Genomic DNA, 24550 nt, shown 5'->3' on the forward strand with positions numbered 1-24550 from the left:
CGCCGTACGGAGCCAACCGCGCTCATCGGAGGTGCGGGGTACGGACAAGAAACTAAACACGTAAATAAGTTCTCAAGAAATGAGTTTTCGATCGAGATGATTTAAAAGCGCACAGCTCCAGTGGCTTCCTGATATCGGAAGAGCGTTCCAGACGGCCGCAGAAGCAGCGCACATCTGAGAGCGCCGCGCGATGACGTGCACATTGTGGTGGCTCCTGTGGAGATGCGACTGTTTGATGACAACGGCGCACGCTCCCTTGGCATGTCACCACTCGGGTGAGCGCAGGCCGCAACACTTTGCCCGATCGCATTCGCGTTCTCCTCAATGGACATCGCAGTCAACTCTCACCGCCATCTCGTCGATCTAACACTTTGTTTTACCTTTTCACTCAAACCCATCACTTTCTTCTGCCTTTTTTTCTTCCTCCCAGCGGACGCACTTCCCGTCCCCCATTGGACGCGGGTGAACCACGATTAGGGGCAATCAACGAGCACGTGCGTGTCACGTAAGAGTGCAACAATGGCGAGTTCATAGGAGCTGCGAAGTTTAGTTCCTATCGCTGGGGACAAAGCGGGCAGCCGAGGTGGCGTGCCCAATCTTGGCGGACAGTTTCCAATGAAACATTCTGGGCGGCGCACCCTCCCCCACGGCGCGGCTGGCCTGGCACGAGGCACACTCGCAAACGCTGGAGCCGCGAGGAGGGAATTCGCCTACGATTGAGTCGCTCGAAATTATTGCGAAACTCGAGAATTAAAAACTCGCGCATAGCGAGTGGTTTAGTATACTTTTTGGTTCTTTCGGTAAAGTACCTACGTGACTTTACCGAAAGAACCAAAGAGTATGGATTTCTGCAGTCACGAATGCTTCAAATCAAGATTGAGGGGGTTTACTGTCGTGTGGTTTGTGCGTGCACACCCCTGCCAGCGCAACAGCAGCAGCAGCATCGCCACAATGATTTGTTCACATTTCGCAAGACTCGAGGTTGATCCGAGTGTGGAATCGTCCGCTCCCGGAGGGAGTTCAACAACACAAGTTGGCAGGAGGCTAACGCGAGGCCCGTGTGAGCGAGCACGACCGAGACGCGAGTCCGGCGAGAGGCGTGAGCGCTCAATCTGCGCCATCAATAAAGCAAGCATCTACAAAAGCGGTGATGCAGGGGGCGCTCATCGTTAAGAGTCGTGGCCCTGTTTACGTGCCACCTGCGTCGCTCGCTTGTGTGCGTCTCCTGTGTGTCTCGTGTGCGTCTCCTGTGTCTCTCGTGTGTGTCTCGTGTGTGTGGGGAGCGGTGTCGAAAATATGAACCGAACCTGGATCTTGTCTAGGTCGACTCAGCCTTAAATGAGGTGCTGGTGCCATGTGTAAACATCAGCACTGGGGAGACTAATGCGGCTGGGCGTGATGCTGGCCACCCACTCCCGTGTACGTCATTCCGGCCTCAATCGGTCCTCGCTAACAGCACTTGTCCCTACAGCCTGTTCAAGGCTGTATGGGGGATATTTGTCTTTGTGTCCCTTGAGAGTTTTACTTGTTCGCAACCATACGCTACCCATGCCCACAACCGTAATCAACCACACCGAACCACACAGCAGCAGTCGCCTACCAATTCCCAAACAAACAAAACGTACGCATTCAATGAATTGTAAAATGTGACGATGCAAGGCTTTAACGGTTTACTCCCTACACTTTCCCGCAGTCGATTAGTCGTGATTATAGCGGCTGCATGAGTGCCGTGAACCTATTACGTACGTGACAATTAAAACAATCGACCTTTCACACACGCGATTCTTCCTTGCACGCGACGCATCGTGAGATAAAAAAAATGCATTGTTAACAATTTATGCAATGCATTATTATGCAACGTAAACAAAACCACCTTATACTCATGTTTTTTCGGTAAAGTCACGTAGGTAAAAAAATCATAAAATAAAATAATAATAAAGAAATCGATTAAATCACCTAATTATTTTATTATTTTTTACCTACGTGACTTTACCGAAAAAAACATAAGAGTATGAATCCTTGCAGTAACGAAGGCTTCAAATCTAGAATTAAAACCACCTTAGATCCCCCCCCCAAATATCCCACGCAGGTAAGCGCATCTCAATGGGTTCTTTCGTGGTTAAATAAAGGGCGGTTCGCAGCAGATATAGTGTGCGTATATGCACGTGGGTCCCGCGCCGCCGCTGCTGCTGCGTCATTAATAAAGCGCTGCGCTCAGGAGTGGCGCGCGTGTTCCCGCGGCACGAGGGAGGGCAGAGAGAGAGATCTGGGTTCGGACAAAAATAACCACAGCTCCCAGGGGTGCCCCTCTCCTCCTCCTCCTCCTTCTCCCTCCTCGCTGCGGTTCATGCGCAGCAGCAGCAGCAGCGATAGCAGTGGCTATAGCCGTCATTAGCAGTAGTTGTAGCGGCAGCAGCAGCAGCCGTTGTATCAGCTGTAGTAGTAATATCCGTCAGCAGGATTAGCAGCAGCTGTAGTAGTTAACGCTATAGACAGTATCTGTAGTAGCGGTAGCCACAGCAGTAGCAGGTGTCATCGTAGCCGCCAGCAGCAGCAGCACCGTCGTCACCAGTAGCAACAAGCAGTGGCAACAAGAGAAACAGATATAACTGTCGTGAGCAACATCATCATCGGCAGCGACCCATCGTGAGCATCGTCGTTATTAAACGTGTCTTCCTCCTTCCCCAGTAATACAGCCCGGACACAGCTCCTCTACGTTGGTAGCTCTGATCGTGTGATGGGAATCCCGCATATTCCATGGCAAGATTCCACATATTCCATGGCAAAAATCCCACATTCCATGACAAAAATCCCGCATATTCCATGACAAAAATCCCGCATATTCCATGACAAAAATCCCGCATATTCCATGACAAAAATCCCGCATATTCCATGGCAAAAATCCACATATTACATGGCAAAAAATCCCACATATTCCATGGCAAAAATCCCGCATATTCCATAGCAGGAGGCAAGGAAAGCTTATAGGGAAATACATAATTATCTCCCTTGGGATTGTTATTGTTTCGTATTCATGCATTTTACCAGGTCACGGCTCATTGAGCATTAAGCTCGCAGATGTCCTGGTTTGGCCGGGACAGCCCCAGTGGTTTCACAAAGTCTGTCTCGGTGTCCTGAAGCTTGTGTAAAGACCAAGATAGTATTCCTGGTTTCAAAACTTTACAGATTTCTGCTCGACTCGTGGTTGTGGGAATATCGAAGGAGCTGCGTGTGGGCGGGGCTAGTGAGCGGGTGGGCGTCGCTATGCAAAGTGGGAGTGGCCGATAGATGGAGGGGAGGGGGCTACCACGAGGTGCTGCCACGTGCCCTGGTTTGAGCCTCGCAGAAATGCGGACAGCTTTAGTCATGAACGGTTCGCAAGGACCCACGAGGGTGGCGCAATCCACGACACACAAAAAGTATTCGTCATGAAAACTCAACACATTCGTCAATAATACTGCGGCGTAAAAAAAAACATCATAGGCGACGTTTTAGGCAATGGCCCTTCATATTCTTGGAATAAGGTGCGGTATACATATATATGCTTAAACCTTTCATGACTGCAGGAATAAATATTCTGTGGTTTATTCGGTAAAGTCACGTAGATAGAAAAAAATATTAAATATTATTTTAAAAAAATTTATATCTACGTGAATTTACCGAAAGAACCAAAGAATATTTATACGATAATACTATTAGTAATGCACTTCTAAGTTAATTTAGGCAGGGGGCTATTTTAGGAAGTTTGTTATCATTTATATTTGAGCTGCGTTACCTCTCGTTAATTATCAGGGGATGCCGGAATACTTTGAGAGCATCCCCACACACGAGGTCTAAACAAAAACATTACAAGAACCCATTTCGTTGTTCTGCTCCATCCCCCTAAAAAACAAAACAATATTTTGTTTAGTTAATATTTTGGAATAAAAAAGCGTGGCGTTATCAACTGCTTGTGCCTTCAGGAAATTATCGAATTTCTCGTGATTGCATTTCTTCATGTTGACCTCGCCTCCTCTTTCTGAGTGGCAACGTCTGAGTCGAAATTGAGGCTTGTGAATATTGGGTGCCAAAGAGCCCCGTGGTGATGAGCTCAAGCACCTGGGGTTGGATCCCGACGCACGTTTGTGGACAGAAACGTCGTCATGAAATTCATGGCATCGCCACGGACTGCTTATATAGCGCGCACGCGAACTTAGACAAGCCAGAAAAGACAAAAGTGTGTGTGTTGGGGCACATTCTCAGAGATGGATGCTTGATGATGTAAGTTCTGGAAGGCGTCGGGAATATTGGGAAAGAGGCCCAGAGGCAGAACAAGAATAAGCATGCTTCTTCTTTCGTATAGTTGATGTCGATGCAGAGCGACAACCACAATTTCACATTCAGGTGGTCAAGACAAATAACGGCGCGTCATGAGCAGCGGAGTGCATCGCTGTGATGTCCTCTTCGTCTGTGTGGATCGGGCATCGCGTCGTTACACGTTGTCATGGCCTGTTCTATACGGCCACAGTCGCACATTGCTACTGGATCGGTTTTTTTTTCTCCATTTGTGCATCAGGTATCCACGTCTGTCATGGCGGATGCGGTTTAGGGTGGACCATGAGCTTCGTCGAAGATCGAACCCAGGGTTCAGTGTTCTTCTGAATCGAGTCTTTGACGATTTTAAGGAATTTGGGGGGGGGCATGCATTGATATGAAGGGGGCGCTTGAGATGGGATCGGAAGAAGGAGAAGGGAGTTTGAGCAACATAGACTTCCATTTGGCAGAGGAGTCAAGATAGGCAAGTATGCGTGCACACACAAAGGGTCCGATAGTACATCATGTATTCCCTTCAAGCGAAAATAATGTGAAATTTCAAAGCTCACGACGACCGAAGGGACCTTTAGAAATTAATCACCGAGATAATAACGGACAGAGGCGAAAATGAAGCACAAAAAATCAGTACAACCAAACGAAATACTGTACTAATGTGATTACAAAACAGCACATTGCTCTTGTGAGGCCAGTCTCGTTGTGATCCATGGGTCGTGCTGGGACGGTGAGCTCTCCTGCACAACCGGGAGAGCGACTGAGACAAGCCGACTGACCTTCGTCTTTGACCAGGTGTCTCAACACGTGTCCTTGTCTCAAGGGCGCGTGGATCTCAACACGTGAGTCTGTCCCACTCGCAACACGTGTCCATGCCTCAACTCGCGTGCATGCCTCAACACGTGCATGCCTCAACACGTGTCTACGTCTCAATACGTTGTGTCTAAGTCCATGTGTTTCATCACGTGTGTGTGTTACCAGACGTGTCAACATGTGTGTGTTGTTTCCTCTCGAAATCCCCATGTGGACAATGGGCCAATTTCCTTGGATGGCAGATAATTCTGCTCTGCATCGGCCAGCGCTGTCTCTCGCTTTCCTTCTCACCTTCAACTCGACACGCATGACATCTAGACACATGTACAGTCAACTATATAACACATTCGCTTATGAATGATCATAATCATCTACAATCCTTGGTCTTCTTGGTTATGTCGGTATAGTAACGTAGAAGGGAAATAATAAAGTAATACAAATATAAAACAACAATACTTTTTTATTTTTAAAATATATTTTTTATTTTATTATTTCCCTTCTACGTGAATTTACCGAAAGCAAGAGCTGAAATAGCTACGAAGTGGTAGCTCTTGTAATCTCTCATTTACTTGATACAGCTGTCGCGGCTGTGACGGTTCCACCTGAAGACGGAAGCTTGTGTTGCCTCCGAAACGTCGTGATTTTTATTTTATTTTACTTTTATTAATTTTAATGCTTTACCTACGTGACTTTACCGAAAAAAACCTAAGAATATTTACCGAAAGAACCAAGAATATGAATCCCTGCAGTCACGAAAGCTTTAAATAAAGAAAAAAATTATTGGTCTCTTTATCCACTGCACCGTTTCAGTCTTGGGGGTTGTCTATTTCTTTACTTCAGCGAGTTGTCAAATCGACACCCGACCTCCAAGCTTGCAGTCTCATCATCATCATCACCGCTCCCATCTTGGCTTCAAGTGATCTCCTGGTCACTTGACGTTGTGTTCAAACGTATGCATATCGTCGCTGTGACAATCTGTGCAATGCCATAATGACGCTCATAACTGTAACTTTACATTTATATATATACACATTACAAATTAATTGAACGGAGTTACTAATTTGTGTCAGGACAGTCTGGAATAGAGCCTCAGGGTAGTTATGTTCAGGATATAAGACCTGCTTATAAATGATTCCAACGGCGTTGAATGCACGACTGCCAGAGTTACGCGTGTGTAACGATTCTTATTTAGATATTTCACACTATTCGTGGGTGAATCGGAAGTCTCTTAAAAACAAATCAACTGCTTCTCATTTGGAGCTGCCCCCCCCCGGCTGTAGACTCCCTGTGAGGGCAACATCGCTCTCGACACGATGAAGGTGCGAAGGACTGGTGCAAGTGGAACGGGGATTGAAACTGCTCTGGCTATTAACTGCGTGATCCGGTTGATCTGTTTCAACAGTGCCAACAAAAATCTATAATGCCAAATCCAGAACAATAACAAAATATATGTAAGATATACCAATTATAATTCGTGTATATATACATATGAATCATTATTCATACGGGAAATCCTCACCCGAGTCTCGACTCTTTCTCAGGAAGGCCCTGCATTCATTTGCATGTTTGACCAAAATCACTGCGCGGCCTCGTTGTGTAGGAAATCAGAGGACCCACATCGCAGCCCCAAATCCACAAGACGTGGTGGTGCACCCATCCGAAGGCAGTACGATCCAGGCTCAACCGCCTGCTTAGCTCTCGAGATCAAATGAGATGAAAGGATATCGGGCGTAATTAATGGTCACGTATGTGAAGCCGTGCTTAAATCTGTTCGGTGTTTTTTTTTGTCTGTGAGCCATCTTCCTCCTTTAAGTGACTCACTTGCATCTGAGAAGAATCCACGTGGGATTCAGACATCGACTGCGTCATCTCCCCGTCGAAGACACCCCGACTCCAAGCAAGTGAGAGTGGTCCCGAGAGGGTGTCTCTTCCTCCCTCTCTCCCTCCCATCGCCACCACCACCATCCCCTCCTCATCCTCCTCCCCCACTCTCGCTCTCTCCCTCCCACCGCCACCACCACCAACACCACCCCTCCTCCCCCACTCTCGCTCTCTCCCTCCCACCACCACCACCAACACCACCCCTCCTCCCCCACTCTGCTCTCAACCCAAATGTCAAATTAAAATGACGACTCGGGGGGCTTGCGTGTGCGTCACGCTGAGAGAAAGAGAGAGTGTATCGGCATGTTTATTTCATTATCTCTCTCTCTATCTCGCCCCGCTCTCCCTTCCCGTCTTTGTCCTTGCCGATAAACATCTGGCAGCTCACCAGCGAGCTGTGACTCCTGCTGCTGCTGATGAGACACTGCGTGTCGAAACCGGTCCACGGTGTGCGTGTGTTGAACGAATGATGCTGAAATGGCGCACTGCCGGGCGGACACGGCTGATTGGACTTGTAAAACGTCTATCTGCGTTGTGTTGACGTGGGGGGAGGGGGGATATGTGATGGAGGCGCTGAAGATATGATCGTCTTTATCCCTGGCCCCTTGGGGGAAGAGACGCTCTACACTGATTAGCGTGGTTGGCCACGTACGGTGCGAAAGAAGTTCAGCGTACATTAACACGCGTGCTGCTGTCTGCAGTTCGTCTGTCCTCTGCAGTTCGCAAAGAGCCCCGCTGCGCGCACCTCACCTGTCGTGTGCGGTGAAAGTCCCGTCGACTATGAAGGATTCTCTCCGTCGCGCAGCCCGAGGGATTCACGCCGCAGTGGGCATCGGGGGGGGGCGTCGCCGCGTTGTTGAGAGGGCGGCGCGGGGAAGTGGACACGGCAGAACTTATCCCGAGATTCACGTCAGGTGGCGCCGCGACTTCCTAGGGGAGGGGTCGGCAAGCCGGCGGCTCCCTAGGGGCTGCAGTGCGGCTCCTGAAATTCTGAAGAAAAAAAAAATGTCTCTTCTTGTTATTTTGGTTGCCGACCCGTGATCGTGGAAGTCCAGTTCACCATGGGAGTCCAGTTCACCATGGAAGTCCAGTCCACCATGAAAGTCCAATTTATAATGGGAGTCCAGTTCACCATGGAAGTCCAGTTCACCATGGAAGTCCAGTTCACCATGGAAGTCTATCTTCTTGGTTCTTTCGGTAAAGTCACGTAGAAGGGAAGTAATAAATTAATAATAAAACATAATAAAATAAGCGCGTGAGAATTATTTTTATGTTTTATTTGTATTATTTTATTACTTCCCTTCTACGTGACTTTACCGAAATAACCAAGAAGATAAATCCCTGCAGTCACGAAAGCTTTAAATCGAAACATGGAAGTTTAGTTCACCACGGAAGTCCAGTTCACCATGAAAGTCTAGTTCACCATGGAAGTCCAGTTCACCATGGAAGTATAGTTCACCATGGATGTCCAATTTACCATGGGCAGGCGTGGGCAAAGCGCGTCTCCGGAGCTGCACGTGACTCGTGAAGGACTGTCCCGTGACACGTGATGTATTACGCACCGTCTGGTATCCACCACAGCGCATTGCGGCCCTTGAAATACTGGCGGCCGCCCCCCGTTCTCGGGGAAGGCGCTGAGAATGGAAATGCAGCCGATGGTTTTATCCTTTTTTTATCCTAACTGCTGGAATACGCAGCGTGCCGCTGCTGCTGCTGTTGTCAGTGTATAGCGATGCATATGTGTACATCAATCATAATGCACGGCTCCTTTCTCATTCGGCTACTGGATCAAGGCCTCTCCGTGCCACGAGGTCATCCTTCACCACGTTGGCCTGTGCCGCATGGCGAGGGTGGTGTTCAGAACCGGTTCGCCGCTGATATTCGTCGTTCTCGGGTATCGAACGCAGGACGCACCAGTTCACTGGTGCTGTGTGCTAACAACTGCGCCACCGCTCCATCCCCTGGGTTAAGGGGTGTGACAATTTTACAGCCTTCGCGATCCAATAAATGATGGCGATTTAGATTCAGTAATCAACTGTTTCTGTTTCATTGCAGTGAATGGTCCAGGCAACATACAATAATCAGATTTGTTCATACACACTCGAGTCTATGTACGTGTATGTGCATCGCCAATTTAAGAATCGACTTTAACCGATACACTCATACACGAAGGAGTCACGATCTCGTGCCATACGTTCCGCAGTCGCCCAATCCACCGGATCTCCCCTCCACTCCCCTCTCTCCCGACGGCAGGGAAGGATGGATACTTTCCGGGGCTCAGCCCCGGACAGCTCCGGGTGTAATTAATCCATTTTTATATCTGTACCGTACAGCAACATCACTGTGTTGTTCAGTGATAGGTATGCGTTGGTGTTGAACATTGTAAGTACTGCACAAGCGTGAATGACCCCACGCGGAGAGTGTAGCCAGTCATGCTCCAGTCTCTGTATAATTGCTCCATGGGCTGAATTAATAAGGAAAACGCCGCCAGTTCTATTTAATTGGTGTCTCGCTTAAGTAGAATGCTGCGTACATTGTTCTGTGAGGGGGGCGGGGGGGGTGCAGCGCTCTGGTGATCGCGTCGCGCGATGGGACGCGCTGCCCTGGGTTCTGATGCAGACCGCGTCTCTCACGGCAGTGGCGGGTGGTGATGATCTTAGTCCAGGGGTCTGCAACCTTTAAGACATAAAGAGCCACTTGGACCCGTTTCCGAAGGAAAAAATAAACTGGGAGCCGCAAAACCATTGCAACATTTAAAACAAATATAACACTGCATATATTGTTTCTTACCTTATTGCTATATACAGGATCGTGCAGTCAGCTGTCAATCTGAATAAAAAAAGGACTTTTTCACTTAACAATGTAAAATATATTTTTTGCAAATTAATAGCTAAATTACCTGGTTAATGGGATTTTTGCTCCTGAACCTCAGTGCACAGTGTCTGCACATCAGGGCTGTAAGACGTCACCTTCATTTTCACACAGGCTTGCAAGCTGTCATCTGTGAGGCGTGATCGATGTTTGTTTTTAATATAGTTCATGTTGGAGAAGACCTGCTCACATACATCTGTGGAGCCGAAGATCGACAGGACTCCAAATGCATACTTTTTCATATTTATATAAGTGTTGGGGATGGCATTCCATGTTTCGAATACAAGTTTGTCCTGTTTGGGAAGGTTTTCAATATCACTCCATTTATGATTCTGAGCCAGAATGGCCTTCTGACGGGCAACATCCTCAAGAGTAGCGGTCAAGCATTTGAACTTGGACACCCATATATCTTTGTCGGCTATATCGGCCAGTTCCATCTCAAGATCAGGTTGACTTACACCTGCAAATGCAGTCATATTCAATAGGGATGGATCGATCGCCAGGGGAGTGACAGGGAAGGATAATGTCGTTTTTTCCTCTCTGAACTCACAGAATCGTTTCCCAAACGAACTTTGCATTGTGGTGATTGCAGACTTGAAATATTCCAAATTTATCGTATCATGACTTTGTTTGAACTCTCTCAAAGAGGGAAAGTGAGACAGTGTACCTCTCTGTAAATCTTTGACAAACACTGTCAACTTGCGCTCGAATGCCAAAACCTCCTCCAGCATGTGCAGGGATGTGCCTCCTTTCCCCTGAAGGGTTGTATTTAGCGTGTTTAGATGTGCTGTCATGTCTACCATAAAATGTAATTTTTCCAGCCACTCTGGCTGTTCCAGCTCAGCAAAGGTGAGCTCTTTGCTGCCCAGGAAGGTTTTTACTTCTTCCAAACATGTGACAAAGCAACGGCAACGTTATTGCCTGTCACCGGGCGGGCAGTGTGGAGCGGAGCGGCGACCTGTCAGCAGCGGCAACGCCAGAGCAGGTGTCACAGTGCGCCTCCTCCCCTCGCTAGCATCCGCCCCGGAGCCGCGGTCAAGGTTCAAAAGAGCCGCATGCGGCTCCGGAGCCGCAGGTTGCCGACCCCTGTCTTAGTCAGTCTCCAGCTGCCCATCCCACCCACGCACCCCGCCCACCTCACCGCCCTCCCTCTCCCAAGCTCGGCCTGTCCAGCAGCGTGAGTGAAGTATGGCCTTCTTCTTAGGTTTTTTTTCGGTAAAGTCACGTAGAAAGTAAAATAAAATAAAAACAAAAATCACGACGTTTCGGAGGCAACACAAGTCTCCGTCATCAGGTGGGACCGTCACAGCCAGATTAGCTGTATCAAGTGAGGCAATGATTCAAGATGTAATCCCTTAAAAGCGAGTTGAGGGGGGAGGGAGAGGGAGAGGGGGACTCATCAGACTATGGTAGCCAATGAAAGGAACGTATCGGGAGGGAGGGCGGGCGAGGCCAAAAGGGTGGGCGATGGACGTGGAAGCGCTTGTGCGCAAGCGGCCAATTACTGCACACGCCAACACAATGGAGCGATTGTGCGCAAGCGGCCAGCCACTGCACCCGCCAACACAATGGGCAGAGAGGAGGAGGGGAGGTCTAATACACATGATAGACAAAAGAACGAAAATGATGATGGGTACAAACTTAGGGGGAGCTCATCAGACTATGGTAGCCAATGAATGGAACGTATCGAGAGGGAGGGGGGGGGCGGGGGGGGGGGCGAGGCCAAAAGGGTGGGCGACGGACGTGGAAGCGCTTGTGCGCAAGCGGCCAATTACTGCACACGCCAACACAATGGAGAGAGAGGGGGAGGGGGGGTCTGATACACATGATAGACAAAAGAACGAAAATGCCCATGTTTATACCAATGCTGGCTGAACAATGAAGAGAGTACTGTTAAAATAACTGGGGATGTTAACACTCGGTAAAGTACAGTAAAATAGTGCCTGTCAGATAAGATGGTCCAAAAATTTGTGATTAAGTCTTTTTTGCGTGGTTGATAACATCTTTCCAATGATTACTAAGTTTGTACCCATCATCACGGTTGAAATTATGTCTGTGTTTGTATATTTGTATGGCTTCGTGTACAAACCTTTGATGGTAGCCGGGAGGTTTGCAGAGAACCTTGGTCTCGGAAAAGACAATTTCATGAGAGCCCACCGAGTTGTAGCAATGATCGGCCACGGCAGAAGAATCAGTTCTGCCGTGTTTCAGATCTGACTTGTGCTCGCGGACACCATCAGAAACATGACGTTTCGTTTCTCCAATGTAGCAATCACCACAAATGCAACTCAATTTGTAGACTCCAGGATACTGTAAGTCAGGAACGACATCCTTCACAGATGGAATCAGATCACGGATTTTATGCACTGTACTGAATCGGACTTGGATCTTATGTTTGTTTAGAATTTTGGAGATCTTTTTGGTCACGCCAGCTATGTATGGTAACGTGATGGTTTTGGTCGGAGTTTCATGTGGCTGTTTCTGTGTGGTGGGAGAGACAGCTTGGCGGATAGTACGGTCAGAGTATCCGTTCACCCTGAGGGCCCGATGTACATGTCTTAATTCACCGGTCAGGTGGTGTTTGTCAGAAATGCCATGTGCTCTGTGGTATAGCGTTTTGATGAGAGAGTTCTTTTGAGATGGGTGGTGGTGGGAATCCGGTTTCAAGTAGGAGTCTGTGTGGGTGGCTTTTCTGTAGACAGAATGTCCCAAGGAACCGTCAGGACTCCTCTCAAACAGAATATCCAAGAATGGTAGTTTACCGTCTTTCTCCACTTCCATGGTGAATCTGATGGATGGGTGTCTAGAATTGATGTGGTCCAAGAAGTGGTTCAATGCTGGGAGGCCATGTGGCCAGATGACGAAAGTGTCATCCACATATCTCTTCCACAGGGAAGGACGCAGGGTGGATGTCTGGATGGCGCGGTGGGTAAACATCGCACTCCACTCAAGTCCCGTGCCGAGCTTAATCTGGGGTTGTTCTTCTCACAAACACTGAACCCCACAAAGGGTCCACGAGCATAAACGGCGGTCGTCATCGTAGTTTGTGTCGCGGGCTCCGATGACTAAAGCCACCCAATGATTGCCACTCTCGCATCGCCACGAGGCACGCTCCTTTCGCGGCTTCGGGTGAAGGCCTCTCGTAGTTTCCGCACCGTCAACTACCCCTCACAGCGGCCATAGTCTGAGGAGCTCTGGCTGTGGACCTCCTGAAGCAGCGAGCAGCAGGCACGAGGCCATTCTCTGTAGATTTCACTCCCCCCACAGCTCCCCCCCCCCACAGCCTCTGCCCCCCCCCCCGGCCCCGTGCAGTCGCCCGCGATCTGTAATGCCATCATCTGCTCGGGGGATTTAATTTCTATAATGGAATTACAGAGGCAAATTGCATCAGCCTCGCGTGACGTCTCTTCCATGCAGCCTCCCTCCCTCCCCACTACCGCCCCCACCCCCCTCGCCACCACGTGCCGCGCTATAACCGCGCTTGACATTTATTTCCCTTGATGGGTCGATGCACGCATGCATCTAGGTAAGCCTCGCCGAGTCTCAAGACGTTCACTCTTTCTGGAGCGTCCTGCGTCCGGTTGGTTTGGCCCACATGAACTGCCTCGCAGTAGCCAGATGTTGTCGCCTTGGGCTGCGAAGTGGCCAAGGAGGTGGCAGTACAGTCATGGATTCTTTAATCTATCTGTTCGGAGTTTTTAGTGTGTTAACCCCCTTGCAAGCGTCGTGGGTTTCCTCGTGGTAACTCCGGTCTCCGCTAACATTATGTCAAAGTCTCGTGAAGAAACCTCCCCTCCCCACTGAGCAGTCCCCCTCCTTAACCTCATCTCGTTCCTCAAAGCCTCACCTCTTCCCCATTGCCCAGTCCCTTGCTCTTCCTCCCCCCTCGACCCCACCACTCCTTCCCGTCCCTCCTCTATAGCCCTTTCGTGACCCCTACGTGTGCCCTCTGTTATGGTCACTCTTCGACCCTTGCACTGCCCCTGCCATGTAAATCACTCGATTTTCGTCACCGTTTTTTAACTATGTGAAGCGCCCTGAGCTAAGGCTAAATATAAAAATAAGAACGTGGATGTTGACCGCCCGCCCTACGCAGTGTTAGTCATGGGGGTGATATTTGACCATACTTCACCCCGGGCTGGTCAGTGCGCATTGGTGAAGTGAGGGGGATATGCCCGGGCCCGGTTCGGCGATTGCCAGCCTTGGGCGCGGACTCGAACTCGCTTCTCCGCGAGTCGCCACGCTCACGCTCCACCCCACACTGCTGCGCCACCCCGCCCCCTCATCCCTCTTCCTCAACCCGCACTGATGACCACACTGGCGTAAAACACCCCCCCACCACCCCCCCCCCCCCGTGACCAACACGGCGTTGGGGGGAGGCTGTCATCCAGTCGTGAATTTACATCGGGCTCGATCTGCTCTCGAAATGGAGACTGAAAATGAACGAACCCTTCCCATGGAGGGCGCTGTGATACAGCGGAACGGAACTGGCGCAGTCTCTTCGTCGCACGATTGCGAATTGGTGGCTACGCAATTCCCATACATTTCAACAGTGGGGTGCCCTGCGGATGGCATCGCCGGGCCCCGCCACGGTAATGTGGAATTTCCATCACTCGCTCGGGTTAATACCGATCCAAGGAAGCCACTCGGACGTTTATATGTCTGAATATCCACACTGACATGCGAACGTACGTATGAATATACTGTATGTAGAACTTCTTTCGCACCGTACCTAGCCAACCGTGCTAATCGGAGGTGCGGGGGAACAACAACCTCAACACAAAAGGCAGTTGTCGTACGTCCCATCTTTAGTGTCGTGGGAAATATCAATCGTTCTCACTTGCATCCGCAAGGACAAACCTTCTCACAATGCACTGTGCCAGCTATATTTTATAATTTACATTTTAATATACATGAGATTAATTAGTAGTACTATTTGGTCATTGAATAATAATAAACTCAGTTTTTAAAGCGCCTCTCAAATTGGTCAGCTCCAAGTGCCGTACATGAGACATAAAAAAACATGATAACCTTTATATAAAAATAAAACACTGACACACCAGTAAAGACCCAATCAGAATACAATAACACCGAAAATAAAACCAAAACAGAAACACTGGCAACAATCGGTGGAAGTCAGAGATAATACAATAAAAAGTGGTGGAAATTGTCACGATCTCCATAAAATGGAATCAACCAGAAAGAAAAGCCATTGATGAAAAATAGACGTTCAGATATTATTTAAAAGAACCGACGGAATCAGAGTTCCCGACGCCGATGGAAACAGCGTTCCACAGACTTGGTGTGGCGTCGTACTCAGATTGTAAATGTTGTGGATTTGCTTTCCAACACACCGGTGTGCTGTACTAGTGACGAATTGGCACGTTCTGTTTACGTGACAACCCTTACTAGTTGGCTGTGTCGGGTGGTGGTGGGTTTTAACGACACATTTATATATTTACGCGATCTAAGCCAACAACCTCTATTATGGATGATATTGGTCGCGAAAGGCTCCGTGTTAAATTGGTGTGGCTTGGTAATCCCTACCATTAAGTGGAACTATTCACGTGCCTTTTTAAAAAAAAGTGGACATCAGGAAACATTGATACAATGTGATCTTCATCAGTGTTAAGTGCAGTCTCCAACTCGTATTGTCCACTCACTCCCTGGCCGTTACTTTCATGTGCTATGAAGAAGGGCCATCGTCCAAAACGTTTCCTGTTATATATTTTTAAGGCCACATCGTTATTGACGAGTGTGCGAACTTCCAACTCTCAACTCACGAGAGGGCATCATCTCTCGCGGCACGTGGAGTCCTCGCCTAGCACATCACCAATCACAATTGCCCGGGCCGGTTAAAGTAGAACTAGCCAGTGCCAAGGGCAGATCGATGACTTCATACGCACGCCTTGGCTCCGTCATTGCATAACAGTGTTCTTTCGAAACAAGTTATGTTACATAATTCGTCTTGTGACAATGCTTTTACGTAAACGAGTCTGGACTGTGTGTGCGTGCGGGCTGCTGCTGCTACGACTGCTACTACAGTGTTGGATTCGATTCCGTCAAATGTTGAGGTGTACTTTGACAGTGTAAATGGCAATTACAGTTTTTTTTTTAAATGAACAGTTCTGTTTTTTCCCCTGCCAATTGATTGCTGCGTTTGGAATTGTTTGGCATTCAGGAATCAGTTGTAATTATTTGCTTTTTCACACCAAACTATGTCCTACCTAATTTTTCCCAAGCCTTCCTGGGAACAGAAACTCGCGGTCTAAAGACGCCCCGTTATCTGATCTCAAAAGACCAAAATTCCCGAAATCTGCCTAATGTCGTTCTCAGTAGCTAAGCAGGCTCGAGGGCCTGGCGGGTGCGTGGATGGGCGACCTCCGGGTTGCTCCGGGCGTGGGACTCCCAGCGCGTGGCCAGGAGGAGAGATGGTCGCGCCGATGCGTGGTTGGGTTGTCTTCGGGTGAGCCGCTCTTCCTCCCACAGGAAGCCAAACGCTCAGCACTAATGCTCCGAGCCAAACGGTCCAATGTAGCAGCGCCTACCTGAACGATAATATTCAGACTCGGCGTGGTGTTTGTGTTCCCTGGGTATTGACGGTAAACGCGACATCGGCTGGAGTGAGTGCCTGCGCCCGAGTCCTGCACGTGGGTTCGTCACACCGCGTCGCTCCGAGGTGGACCAAAAAATAAACCCCACAAAGACAGAAGGGAAAAACAATCCATTCAAAGTGTCGACTGGCAGAAAAAGATAAACAGCCCGAGGAGAGCGCGGCTGACAGAGACCGACATGAAGGGAGCAGTGATCAAAGGGGAGATTGAGTGATTGCAGCAGCATGGATTTCCGCTGCTGTGCGCTAGAGGCAGTGGTAAGAAGGGGGCCGAGCGTGAGGAGGCTTTCATCCAGAAGCAGAGCGAGATGTTTGTCTTGTTGGAAACTAAAATCTGAATCCCGTGGCCGAGCGGTGGCGCGTTCGCCGCTCGAGGCAGAGATTCACGGATGCGAATCGAGCGGCCGCCCCGGTTAATACTACTGCGGTTGTGGTAAAATATTAATCGTGGAAATACTACGCTGCACAATGGAAGTTAAAGATCCCGTGACGGAAGTCGCAGGAGTAGGTCATTGTGTGCCAGCGTCAGGGTCCAAATTTAAAAAATGTACCCGCAAACTACTCTATTGGAATAGGCAGAGCAATCACCGCCCCTTACTGTAAAACACTCCTGAAAGATACTCACAAGACTCAGGCTATCCTAGGTGCAGACTATTAATACTGTCCATAAGTATACAGGCGAGCTAATTGCTGAGTTTCTCCTGATTTCTCTCATTTAACTTAAACTTTCTGGCCTATCTAGGCCAGAAGGACCATTTTGCCCGAAACGTCGCCAATTTAATATTTAAAATTTTAAAGGTCGCGGTGTTATTGACAAAAGTTGTTTTTTTGTTCATTTGCGATTGCCGCACCACTGCCAACGCGACAGCATCGCCAACGAACGTGCGTCACGTGGTGGGATTGCTTCATCGGTGGTGATTCTATTTGAAGAAGCAGCACACACGTGGTCGCTGAGCGTGCGGCGTTCACACTGGGAGGGAAGAGTCAACATCACTCGGCGCGTTTGTGTGTTTGCTCAAGCGCCGTGTGAGAAAGGCCAGGCGCAGTAAAGCGATCGAATGAGAAACGTGACGATTCAGTGGGCTGCGGCATGAACGCAGAGAAATAAGTCCATGAAGTCTGGAGGCCAAATTTATGATGATGTTAAGTAGGCGCGTCATGCCCAAATGAGGTTACCCTGCGCACCTGCTTGTTTAACTGTATATCTATATGTATGTACGTCATCTGTGAACACAAAATTATTTACAAGTATGCACTCTTGTTTAATGCCATACTTTTATTCCACATTTTTCAATTCCACAATTATTCGTGAAGGAAAAATTGAACGTCCCCGACTCAAAGAAAGTGATTATTACTCGTTACCATGATTAACAAAAACAACCATTTACAATGCGGGTAAAGCCTTTGCCAGACAGCCCGTATCATACACCAGAAACCCATCCCTAAAATCTACCTTGCCTCGACACTTTACCAAAGTCCCACAATCCATCAATCACCTTTCGTGTGTATGCGTTGTCTAACACACAATACCATCAAGTCACATGTAATTGAAAACAGAGTACAATTGTTTTTTTGTGTGTGTATATATATAAAAGTATATGTACCAAATTTAATATCGTGACACTTTCATTTCTAACATCCGCCTACCATTGTCACTTACTTTAGGACCTGCGCTGACCATCGTGGTGAAGTATGGTCAAACAACCCCAAGACCAATAAGGCATGGGGAGGCCTTCATCCAGCAGTGGCTTGAAAAAGGGCTGTAAGCCGTTATTATTTAGTAGACATTAGAGGCTTCGGAGTACATCTCTAGTTATGTTGTGAAGTACCTTACTTTGTAAAGCAGTTGCCAAAAGTGGAGTTCCTTTGTTAACCTTCAATAAACTTAAGTTGAATTAAGTGTCTTACAAATTTTATTCTAATGGGAATGAAAACGAAGTTTATACACAATCAAGTTCGTGTGAATGCCGAATTATCACACGGGCAGTGTTCACGTGACCTCTCCCGTTTAAAACGTCGAATGGTCACGCGTTACAAACAACGGTCCTGTATACAAACCATTGCGCTGCCCGTGGAAGCTGTGAAGCGATGCTCGCGTGGCGATATTGCGGTTTAATCTTACATCTTTTTTTTCACGGACATCAACAAAACCTCAAGTCCCAACAGCGCAGCACGAGGAAGAGGAGTTCCGTGCCGAGACGATTACAGCCACTGCTCTTTTTCAGAAGGTGCAGATTTGCTTTTTTTTTAAATCAGTGTTGCAAATGACCTTCGTATTAATCCAGTGACATTTCACTTACATTTATTTATCGACTGGCCCAAAAATAAAACAAAAAGAGCAATAATGGGGGGGAAAAGCTATTTAATTATAGATTTTTAGATTAACGTTCAGATTTGTATTAGTCTATGTTGAAGGCACCCCCCCAGCCACCAAGTATAAGACAAGACATGCAGTGAATGGCCAATCCCCCCCCTTCCCCGACTCCCCCCACACCTGTCATCCCTCTGCAGATTAATTAGCGTAATTACAGTCGGTGTTTCACGTAAAACGTCGCGTGTGTACAAGCGAATCCTCACGCACGGTCCCGTCTGCGGTACATTCTACGCCGCGACACCCAACCACACAGCGAGCGCAATGTACAAAGCTTTGCTGCAATTTGTAGACGAAACCGCCCCCCCCCCCTTCCCAACTAAAAAATAAAGACGACGCACTCAAGAAGAGGCTCGGCGTCGATCCTACACGAGCACACGGGGCTCCGTGAGCTGCAGACCTGGCGACGCTCCCAGTAATCACGGAGCGTTGGGCCAACGTTGGGTGAACGTTGGGTGAACGTTGAGCCAAAGTTTCATGTTTACCGGGACACCGCAATGCTTTTTTTTTCCTCTTCCAGGCCTACGAATATCCTCCGTTAAAAGCACGTGGATTGATCACGCACTGCACGCGCCCGATGATTACGAAGCGCGTGTTCACATCGCGGCGATTAACTTGAACGGCATTCCTCAGACAATCTTGATCTGAAGCTGTCGTGACTGCGGGAACCCATACTCTTTGGTTCTTCCGGTGAAGTCACGTGGGAATACAATCAAATAAATCACGACGTTTCGATCGCAACACAAGCGGACGTCCTCAGCAGTTCCACTGCTGGGTGATAATTTTTTCCGCCTGAGGACGACCGCTTGCGTTGCGATCGTAACGTCGTGATTTATCGTATTTTATACCCACGTGACTTTACCGAAAGAACCAAAGCGTATGGATTCCTACAGTCACTTGCGGAGACAAAGCTCCCCCCCCCCGCGTAGCCTGAACACACCGCTGGGGCAAGCGCCGTCACAGCAAGCATCCGTGAAGGCGCACGAGGGGGGTGGGGTGGTCAACAGCACACCCACACACGCGAACTGGTACTTTAGCAATCATGAGGCACGTGCAGCGCAGGACGAATCAACTCGTATTCATCGTGGTCTGTCGCGAAGAACTGCAGGTGAGGAAGACCCCTGCCGCGTGATGACGATGGACTCCCTTGCCATTCCCCCTCCTTTAAACAAACAAAACACTGCGAGCAACGCGCGCAGCAGCCACAAGGGGCGCTACTACGCGCAGCTGATATCGATCACCTGCTGGAGGTGAAGGCCCCGGCGCGTCTGGCTTCTTCCCCCCACCTCCTCCTCACCCCCCGCGTTGTTTCTGCTGCCGCTAAGTGCCGAGTCCATTGGCCCACCGCGGGCTACCGGGAGAAGCGGGGTGCAACCCGAGGACGGCCCCACCCGATTGGTGCCATTTAGACGATGATGACCACCCTGCACACACGCAGCTGTGATGGGCTGCGGATGGGGCTTATGTCGTCGGCTATGCAGACAAATCCACCGTTGTACTAGACTTCTATGCTCCCACAGCTATGCAATGCCCTCGCCCCCCGCCCCCCTCCTGCCTGCGCCCGCTTTCGCCAACCGGCACTGACCAGCGTGGTGAAGTATGGTCAAACAACCTCCCACCCCCACTCCCACTATCCGCGCACCGCCTGTGTACACATGGCCATCAATGGAGAATTGTGTGAGATTGGGAAATGAAAAACACACCGAATTTAAATCTGCTATCGCTCTGAAGTCAACGCAATTGGCCACATGGCAAAATCGGTTGTACACTTCATTCTGTTTTGGCCACATTCCACGGCCCAATTGTGCGCTGGCGCATCTGCGCCCCCCAATCCAAATCGTGCTGCCACACACGGTGCCCATCCATGGGTCTCGTGGCGTCTATCGTCTGTAATTCAATTTCGCCACGAGCACAAATTCGGTTGCCCCCGTGCTCCGGTGTACAAGATCGCGCCCTTAATGGGCTCTCGGCTGGTCTCAAGAGAAATGAATGAGCGAATGATCTTGGCCATGTCCGTGTGTGGACGGCCTTGCAAAGTACGCGGTTTTGAGAGATGCGTCGTTTCCTGCAAGAAAAAACAACCCCGTGAATTACCCTATACGTGTTGCCACCGTACTACTGTGATCACAAAATCATTCCATAGATGATACGCACCACAAGCACACATTTACCATGTATATGATAAAGTCTACTAAATAGGGAAAACCCAGACGACGTCATCGCCCTCTGCTGGCAGACTAATGCCCCACTTGCAGCCCCCCCCCCCCCCCCCGTTGGCTGGGCTGCAGCAGGGCATTGGAATGGTTGAGATGGAGATCTAAGGCGCTTCGAGTTACTTGAGGCATATAAGCGCCCTATATATGCAATTTTCTCATCCCATATATGATATTTAACATATATACATTTACCATATATTTTAGGCTGAAACGTCGATAATTAGCATTTCCATAATCGACCGTTTAATCCTCTTAATCGTAATTAACAAGTAATTTTTATTAAGCTCACGTTCAGCCCACCCACCGGCAACTTGATAACACCATATACGATAGGTTGGTTAACCGACGGTGAAAATGAACCCCTTTAATATCGTGATTAATCGATTTAAATTAACCCGACGCGACAGCTCTACGGGTGCAAGGGGAACGCACACACATATGCACGGTCTACACCGTGTGCATACACAAGTAGCAGTAGTAGTAGTAATACATTCATGTAATATACACAGGGCTGAGGAGGAGGAGGAGGACAGTATACATGCACCGAGTACAGTGTGTGTACGTTGAACTTCCTTCGCACCGTACGTAGCCAACCGCGCTCATCGGAGGTGCGGGCCTGGCGACAGAGCGCCTCGCACAGAGGGGGGCCTGGGTTCGAAGGCTTACTCGGGGCGCCTTGGCGTGCGCGGTTTGTATGGTCTCCCTCTGTCACGCGTGGGGTTCTCCAGATTCCCCAGTTTCCTCCCCATAATTAATATCAAAATAATACACCTTGTAATGGCGTTGGCCGAACATGCCAATGCAGGAGCGCTCTTGAAAGGGAGCCCTTCAGACTCGGCGTGGCATTGCCACGTGAGTCATCGGTGTTTACATCGGACCATCTTGACAATTACTCACACTCCTAAAATGTGTTTCCTTTCCTCGTTATCTTCGACCGTTTAAAATGACAAAGCGACATTCTGCTCCGCGTGATGCCAGTAAATCGTGCAAAGTTTGCCCAACATCCTATGTTGGGTTTCTATGTCTAACACCCGCCTACGCAGCGCCATCTATTCACACTACACGATGCTCAACCTCCCTAATCGCTCTCTCTAAAACATTCACATCGTGTTAGATTGTCGGCTATTCCGCCAAGTGAATTGGAATTGAATTGGGGCACACTATGTTTTTAGGAATCGGATTTTTTTTAAACGTATAAATTAATCCTGTTTCAGGCCCAATTTGCGTAAAAACACGATGCACAATTTCAGTTTTACTTGGAGTGCAACAATTCAGGATCGTGGCATGCAGGAAAAGTTTTTTTTGTCGTTTAAACATCATAGCGAATGCAGCGCCTTCCAACGCCTGCAGAGGTGACAAGAACCCGTAACATTAGCACGTGTGTTCATTGAAGAACAGTGGGATTGTTCTGAGACTGCGAATCGATGTTGATAATTTACGTGAATTAAAGATGCGCTTCTTTTGAGGTCACCGCCGGTAACAATTCACGCTCCCCTCGTCGTACGAAGACCATTGTGATGCATTGTAGCGCCTCTAGTGGTTGACGGATCACACGAAGCCACTGCCAAGCAGCACGAACGATAAAAAAAAGACCACATCAATGCGCGCAGGTGCGAAGCGCGTATCGCGGGCGCAAATATAGCTTTTTTTAACCTGCGAATGACGCAACGTTGCACCCCTAGGTGAATCTACTCTCATTAAACTCTATAATATATATTTTTACAATAAAATAAAATAATGTGCATTTCATTTGTGTGTGGCTTTACAGGTCGATCAAAGAACGAGGGGATAAAAGGTGGAGATTTACAAAACAAGTCAGAGGCAGGGATTTTCATGAACATTACTTCCAATGAGTGTGCACGCCAGTTCGCTAACCAACTACGCGTAACAAAGCATCGCCTCTACGTACAACGCTGCAAACCGTCGATGTCAGGATTCCTTTCACGGGCTTACTCGGACTGAGGAAAATGCAAAAGCTTGTTAATATTCAAAGAGCGTTTTCAAACAACTGCAAACGATAAACATTTCGAATCCATTTGGTGAATAATTTAGCAGAAATTGTTTGTTGTTTTTGTCATATACCATCGGAATAAATTTCAATAATTCAGTTTTCCGGTCTGGGTCACTGTAACCCTGTAACCGTAACAGCCAATTCGAAGCTCTTGACTTGTCGAAATAGGCCCGGGCAGCAATAGACCTTGATATCAATGTTCGTGCAATGATTCAGTTGTAACGCGTCTGACAATTGCCGCACACCCTCGGGCACATAATAACCTCTGCACCTCTGGCTGACGAATCAGAAGGATGTCCCCCCCCCCCATCTCCCACCCCCCCCCATCTCCTACCCCTCCCCCATCTCCCCCCCCCCCCATCTCCCCCCCCCCACATCTCCCCCCCACAATTTGACACCCGCCCAGATAGGGTCAAGCGAGCTTTCGGCCAGAAAAAAAAAGTGTAAATTTTGGCAAAACGATTGCGCACGCGACGCACGCAGTGATGTTGGCAATGTGAATGTCAAGGCCACACGGACTGAGCGGCGCCAAAAACACCGATCCTGAAAAACTGGGCGCAGCGCGATCCAAGGAGGGATGCCCTAAACCGGCTTGAACACTGGTCGCCGCGTGTGCCGGGTGCCCCCCCCCCCCCCCGCGTGCCCGGTGTGCAGGGACTACCGGTCGCGTACACGCGAGCGTGGGTCGCGGCTAGCACACAAAGCCCAGCGTGTTCATTAAGTCACTGTTAACAAATCACCAAATCCCAACGTCCACCTCTCGCGGTAATTACAAAATCATAACGGACCGTCTGTGTGCACGGAAACCCGGACAAACTCATAACCTTTACATCACCCAACCCGGCATCTAGAGGCAAACAGCTTGTAGAGTTCATCGCGTACAGGACCACTACACGATCGGCATGATTCACAACCGACAAACGAGACGCACGCGGCGGTGGCCGAGCAGCGAGTCGCTACCGCGGCGCTGCGCCGCCCTCATTTATGCTGGCCCTGGGATCCCACCCCGCCGCTACCGCTGCTGCCACCGCCGCTACCGCTGCTGCTGCTGCTGCTACTGCTGCTGCTGGTGCGACCGGTGTGGCGGAAGGAGTGGAACACGCGGATGGCCTTGTGTCCCTGCAACGGAGCGTTGGGGTCTCCCGCGTCGGCCGGAGATTTTCCATTCTGCTGGTAAGGGGTTGGGTGGTGGTGGGTGGTGGTGGTGGTGGACGGATGTGGCAGTGGATGGTGGCAGTTGGTAGGTGGTGACGCAGGTGGTGGTGGTGGCAAGGAGGGATTCGTGGGAGAGAGAGAGAAGGAAGAGGATCAGTGACGCACGAGTCGACCGCCCAGACACTCCCTTGGGTCGTGCAGGGAGCTCTGTGCAGAGAGATTAAAGGTGGTTTGTTTCCGGCTGCAGCCAAGTATCTATTGTCTAGCAGAGAATTTCTCAAACTCCGCTTCTCTTATCCACCGATACAGTCCAT

The 24550-nt window shown here is 49.1% G+C and overlaps 1 protein-coding gene across 1 annotated transcript in view; it reads right to left on the minus strand.

Annotated features, from left to right (window-relative positions):
* The window catches only part of LOC144733257 (uncharacterized), a 48353-nt gene that overhangs the window by 1627 nt on the left and 22176 nt on the right, over positions 1 to 24550 (minus strand). Inside the window, exon 10 of the mRNA XM_078615046.1 lies at positions 24158 to 24200. Coding sequence (XP_078471172.1) covers positions 24158 to 24200 — 43 coding nt within the window. The remainder of the gene's footprint in view (positions 1 to 24157; positions 24201 to 24550) is intronic.

Source organism: Lampetra planeri, chromosome 2, assembly GCF_965212315.1.
Source record: "Lampetra planeri chromosome 2, kcLamPlan1.2.h2, whole genome shotgun sequence".
Lineage (NCBI taxonomy): Eukaryota > Metazoa > Chordata > Hyperoartia > Petromyzontiformes > Petromyzontidae > Lampetra > Lampetra planeri.